The 6045-nt window shown below is 41.5% G+C and overlaps 2 protein-coding genes across 2 annotated transcripts in view; both read left to right on the top strand.

Moving 5' to 3' along the window:
- Positions 1–165: 165 nt before the first annotated feature.
- The window catches only part of LOC109482595 (exonuclease mut-7 homolog), a 62420-nt gene continuing 56540 nt past the window's right edge, over positions 166–6045 (top strand). The window contains exon 1 of the mRNA XM_019785377.1: positions 166–235. The gene's annotated coding sequence lies outside the window, so the exon portion shown is untranslated. The remainder of the gene's footprint in view (positions 236–6045) is intronic.
- Positions 476–5409, top strand: LOC109482594. Its single transcript, XM_019785376.1, has 5 exons — positions 476–872; positions 1726–3417; positions 3684–3897; positions 4222–4368; positions 4626–5409. Exons 1-5 carry the CDS (start codon positions 513–515, stop codon positions 4880–4882), a joined length of 2670 nt encoding a protein of 889 aa, XP_019640935.1. The 5' UTR covers positions 476–512; the 3' UTR covers positions 4883–5409.

The raw sequence follows: 6045 nt of genomic DNA, 5'->3' as shown, positions 1-6045 counted from the left end.
TTTGCGGAGAGGATGTAGGACTCGGGAGCTATAATAGGTTTGGTAACCAGGCTATCTTGAGCAGCTTTCTTTGTTGAAAATGGATACTATAATTTGATAAATTGATACTATATTACCTGTATTATCATATCAAGAACAGAAACACTGTTTATTTATCCATTTTGCAGCCAGGGACTGTCATAGGGTTGGATGCAGAGTGGAGACCTTCATTTGGAAACACATTGATCACTCAGAGGTGAGGACATCAAAGTTTTATATTGAGTTATTAAAGGCAGACAAAACTCTTTTTTTTTCTGCCCACTTATATATAAAAAGTATACAAAAAAGTCAATTAGTTACTTGTTTTACATTAGTCCATCACAGATTAGCGTTTTAATGGAATTTGATACTCGCCCCGTGGTGAGGTCTGATATGGTGCGGTCTGGCGACCTTTGACCCCTATGACGTAATCTGACCTCTGAATAGCACCAGACATTACTAGAACGTCCTTGGGGAGGGTGCATATCCGCGCCATGCCTCCCTGCGTAGTTTGTAGCGGCCCGAAAGGCAAGGATGTGACCCTTTTTACGTTCCCTAAGGATGACAATAGACTTCATCAGTGGCTTGTGGCGGTGAGGACACACCTAAAACCACCGTGGACGGTAGAAAAAATTCGAGAGTTGCGTGAAAGTGGTTCAAAAGCTGCAGGTGCACGCATCTGTTCGGACCATTTCTCCCCGACCTGCTGTAAAGAAAATCTCAAGACGAGATTTCAACCCTATGTAAAAGGAGCCAAATTCGTCCTTACGAAGGATGCCGTGCCAACCCTGTTTGGCGAAGAGACGTCACGCAAGTCGTCTGAAAGTCAACGTGATAAGAGGAGCAGAAAAAAGGTTTGTGCAAGTTTTCGGTGGTTCGAACTTACGATTACTCTATCATAATTTCTTATTATTTTCCAATTTTCATACTGCACAGAGAAAAGTTATTTTTCGATCTAAATTTCCGGAAGTAAACTCCATACTTTATCCTGTATTAGTAGATTTTTTCTATCTAGTATTTTACGGTAGAAATGTTGCACTTACATTGTTTTTGTAGAGAACCTAGCCTGAGAGAATTCGAGAATGTGACATTGTTTTTGTAGAGAACCTAGCCTGAGAGAATTCGAGAATGTGACATTGTTTTTGTAGAGAACCTAGCCTGAGAGAATTCGAGAATGTGACATTGTTTTTGTTGAGAACCTAGCCTGAGAGAATGTGACATTGTTTTTGTAGAGAACCTAGCCTGAGAGAATGTGACATTGTTTTTGTAGAGAACCTAGCCTGAGAGAATGTGACATTGTTTTTGTAGAGAACCTAGCCTGAGAGAATGTGAGGTTTATGCAGTAAATATGTCATGAATTCTACATAATGGTTGACATAGCATTTTGTTAGTTTATTGGCATATAGATTATGCTCTCTAGTATTATAGCCATTATATATAAGTGGTGAAAATGGTAGGTGTGATTTTTATTTGATTTGCATTACAGTATCAGCAAAAGACATGACTGGAGAAGGCCACCCTGTTTTTGTTTATCAATTGTGAATTGTCATCAAGCAAAGAAGATAGACAAATATTTTCTTATGTCTGTGAGGAACTTGAATAATAAGCATTATTATATTTTGCTGGCTTATAGAATAACTAGACTTAGTAATAAGTACTAATTAGCACTAATCAAAATTTACCAAAACTTTTTGGTGTACATTTCAGCTCATTGAGTCATTGCTGGAGTCAACAAGTCAGCAAAAAGTTACAACAAGCAGCGCAGGGAGTCCACACAGCATTTTAAGTGCAGCAGCACAAGGTACAAGCCAGTCGGGCACAGCAGCACAAGGGATGAGCCAGTTAGGTGCAGCGGCACAATTACTAGTAATGAGCCAGTTTGTCGCAGCAGCAAGTAACATGAACACAACCAGACATGAGGTGAGCGACATGGACACAACACTTGAGTTGAGCGACATGGACACGACACATGAGGTGCCGCAACGTGTCAAATTTGTTGATGCTGGTACACAAACAGACGATGAATCTGTTCCCTCAACACCAACCCCCCAAAACGTCTGCTCAACACCAACTCCCCAAAACGTCTGCTCGGTACCAACCCCCCAAAATGTCTGCTCAACACCAAACACAGAAAATGTCTGCTCAACACCAACCCCCCAAAATGTCTGCTCAACACCAACTCCCCAAAATGTCTGCTCAACACCAACCCCCCAAAATGTCTGCTCAACATCAAACGCAGAAAATGTCTGCTCAACATCAAACTCCAAAAATGTCTGTTCAACACCAAAGTTCAGAAATGTCTGTTCAACACCAAAGTTTGAAAATGTCTGTTCGACACCAATCCAAGCCTGCTCAACACCAAACCAAACAAATGATGCCCATGACAAATCATTCATGTCCGGCTCTTCAGTGCCAACTTGGGTGGATGAAAAGGACATATCCTTCCACTTGTCAGACTTGGATTCTGATAGTGAGGATGGCAACCACAGTGGAGAGGACAATGGCAGTCACAAGGGTGAAGAGGATGGCAACCGTAACATCAAGGCCAAATACTTTATAACGCACAAAGACTCCATCCTCCAACTATTCCAGGACAAAGTCTGTGCAGAGTGTAACAAACGAGTTACCATAACAGACAAGTTTACAGTGGGCTCCATGCTAACAGTGAAATACGAGTGTCCGGACTTCCATAGTGGTGTGTGGCGCTCGCAGCCAAGAGTTAAGATGATGGGTGAAGGTAACTTACTCATTCCTGGTGCTATCTTGTTCTCAGGCGGAACATACCAGAAATTTTCTGACTTCTGCGAAACACTACATCTTCAGAACTTCTCAGAAACACACTTCAACAAAGTTCAAAGAACATTTCTCCTTCCAGCAATAGACCACTACTATAACTCCTCTCAAGAACAAATAATCGACTACTTCAGAAACACAGATGACCTGATGCCCCAGGATAGGGAAAGGATCACCCTGCTGGGAGATGGTCGCTGCGATTCACCTGGACACAATGCAAAGTACTGTACATATTCTTTTATGGAAGAGTCATCGAAATACATCTTGCACTTTGAGATGATACAGGTAACGGAGACTGGCAGCTCGCAATCGATGGAGACTGAGGGTTTCAGAAGGGGACTGAATTTCTTACTGGACGAGGGTATAGATGTAGACTGCGTAGTGACAGATAGGCACAGAGGTGTGGGTAAGGTGCTGAAGGAACGAAAGTACATGATTGATAGAACGATAAGTCATCAATATGACCTGTTTCATGTTTCAAAATCAATCACAAAGAAGATCTCAGCTGAAGCAAAGAAGAAGAAGAACAGGGATCTGCAAGGGTGGACCAAAAGCATTTCGAACCATCTCTGGTGGTGTGCCAGCACATGTGGTGGAGATGATGTGGTAGGTAGAAAATGTGTTATCATAAAATTTTGATCTTATTTGATGCATAAATATGCGCATGTATGGGCAGTAGGTAAAAATAAATATACCTATACTCAGAGTACATGTATAATTTTCTCCACCATTCTCTTTCTTTAGCAGTTGTACAAAATAGTTCAACTCTTAACATATCTGCAGTAACATCACTGTTTATTTTGCTGGACAGTTTCTGATATAGCCACTTGCAAATTTTTACCCTGCACCTTCTTTTCATTCTGTCTATGTAGGAGTTGATGGAGAAGTGGGAGTCGCTGCCGAATCACATAGGGAACATCCACCTGTTTCCTGACAATGTCAAGTTCAAGAAGTGCGAACACCCTCACTTGACCGACCGAGAATGGCTGAAGCCTGGAACAGAGCCACACAAGGCCCTCCGTTCTGTAGTGACTGCTCCCACCCTCCTCAGGGATATTCCAAAGTTGACTGGGTTTCACCACACTGGTAAATATGACATGTCTCTGCATATTGTATATGTAGAATGAGATGTATTATCCACATGGTGAAAAAGAACATCGAGATGTACTGAGGGACAAAAGATATTTCACAGACTGTCAGGGTGGATCAAGGTGTAAGTTTAATCAACATGCATTACTGGCAGAACAAAATGTTGCACCAAACTAATGTCATTTCCTCATCCATCAACAAATTTGATAGTTGCCCTTCACATTTAATGAAACTTACTACATATGTTTCAGGTATCACTGTTGCATTCTATAGAAGAAGTCTCATATGTACTTGTCATTGTGTTTCTCCACTGTTCTATAGGAGATCTGGAGGTGTTCCACAATATGCTGCTCAAATACACTCCAAAGCGCCTGCACTTCTGGTACATGTCTATGATGGGAAGGATGAAGCTAGCAGTGCTGGATCACAACTACAATGTGGACAGAGAACAGGCAACAACAAAGGAAGGTACATAACAAAGCTAATGACACACTTCATCACCTTTGTCCTTTGGCATGTGTACACATTCTGAAAAGTTTGATGATAAAACTGTGTCATGACCTGTGTATGTTTCTTTTCTTTATAGTGCTGGTAGATCGATCTATGTAATATCTACACGAGCCCCTTTAGTCAGATGTTAAGGTATGAAAATGTAATGGTTTCTCACCTGCATCCAGGATATTCACATACCCCGTTCTACTTTCTTTATAATGTCATTATCACAGGAGAAAAGAGGTGGGATACATCGTGGAGAAAGAGAACAAAGGCATGGACGGCACGACGTGTGTATGAAGGTAAAACATATGAGTACAAAGACGACTTGATGGCGGAGGTGGTGAGACGACAGCTGGAGGGGGAACACAGGTGTGGGGATTCAGTCCTGGAGCACCCTGACCTCGGGGCCAGCAACATCGCCACCGTGCCGCTGGAAATGAGCAAGGCAGAGCTGGTGCGAGCCCATCAATCCCGTTTTGATCGGTGATTTGAATACTCACATGCAGACTCACACACGAAAGAAAGTCCAGACATTTCAGCCAAGTAATTATCTCAATACTTAAATTCAGGCTCACACAGAAAGTAAACCATACTTTTGTGAACTGTAGAAGACAGCTTGCTCAGCAAAATTATCCAGGAAATAATGGAAGCAGACTCCTGAGGATATGTTCAGATGGTCTTCGTTGTCAAAGAAGTATTTATTTCATGACATCTACTATTAGACAAGTGCAAGAAAGTGTTTGTGCTCATTAAAAGCAAGTAAAGTTTACTATATCAGAATACTACAGATGAGTTTTTTGGGTACTAACCAGCAGTTTAAACAGTACATGTTAGATTTGATACAAACCTACATGAGATATACTTGTATAGAGCTCTACATGTACATCACTATCTGTTATCATTTGCAGGGTTAACAGTAACAGTATCAAAGCTTGGTGCAGGTGTACTGGATATTCATAGTTGATCTTTGTCTATTGTATTACACATGTTATAGACACTGAAGCAATCAGTTCTAAAAGGCTAATGTACAACATTCTGTTTTGAAGTACGAAGACCAATGCATGAATTTCTGAAGGTGACAGAAATGGAATTGTACAGTAACAATAATACTGCAGTTTTTTAAATTCATTTTGTCATTATTTCCTTGGGGTTACTACATAAAGATAGACAGTCTTGTCAGATGATCTGAGAAAAAAGTTATGTCCTTTTACATGTATCTGTATCGATATAGCCGTTATAACCGCCCTTCGGCGTAACACACCAGCTTCTGTATCTGTATAGCTGGTATAACCGCCCTTCGGCGTAACACACCAGCTTCTGTATCGATATAGCCGTTATAACCGCCCTTCGGCGTAACACACCAACTTGATCAACATAGTACCTATGTATATTCAAATATTATTCAGAATGTACAAAACTTAGCTAACTTGTTGATATCTACGTCAACTTCAAAAATGTTATTCAGAATGTACGAAACTTAGCTAACTTGTTGATATCTACGTCAACGATGCAGACGATGTCGTCGGGCACGCCTCTGTCCTCGCACTCTGTCAGGTCGTGGCAGCAAACACACTCCCTGACAGTTGGCATCTGCCTACAGTTGCCGCATCTGCACCAGATGAACTGCCTTCCGGCGCCACCCTCGGTCTC

The sequence above is a fragment of the Branchiostoma belcheri genome, unplaced genomic scaffold (assembly GCF_001625305.1).
Source record: "Branchiostoma belcheri isolate BF01 breed outbred unplaced genomic scaffold, Haploidv18h27 scaffold6, whole genome shotgun sequence".
Lineage (NCBI taxonomy): Eukaryota > Metazoa > Chordata > Leptocardii > Amphioxiformes > Branchiostomatidae > Branchiostoma > Branchiostoma belcheri.
The sequence above is the reverse complement of the archived record's forward strand: the minus strand, read 5'-3'. Positions and strand labels throughout refer to the sequence as shown.

What these genes read in the sequence shown, in the direction of transcription:
- LOC109482594 (XM_019785376.1), top strand. Translation starts at nt 513, where the DNA reads ATGCCTCCCTGCGTAGTTTGTAGCGGCCCGAAAGGCAAGGATGTGACC. An exon ending in ATAAGAGGAGCAGAAAAAAG is followed by an intron (nt 873 to 1,725) that starts GTTTGTGCAAGT and finishes TGTACATTTCAG; the next exon opens with CTCATTGAGTCATTGCTGGA. An exon ending in GACTGGGTTTCACCACACTG is followed by an intron (nt 3,898 to 4,221) that starts GTAAATATGACA and finishes ACTGTTCTATAG; the next exon opens with GAGATCTGGAGGTGTTCCAC.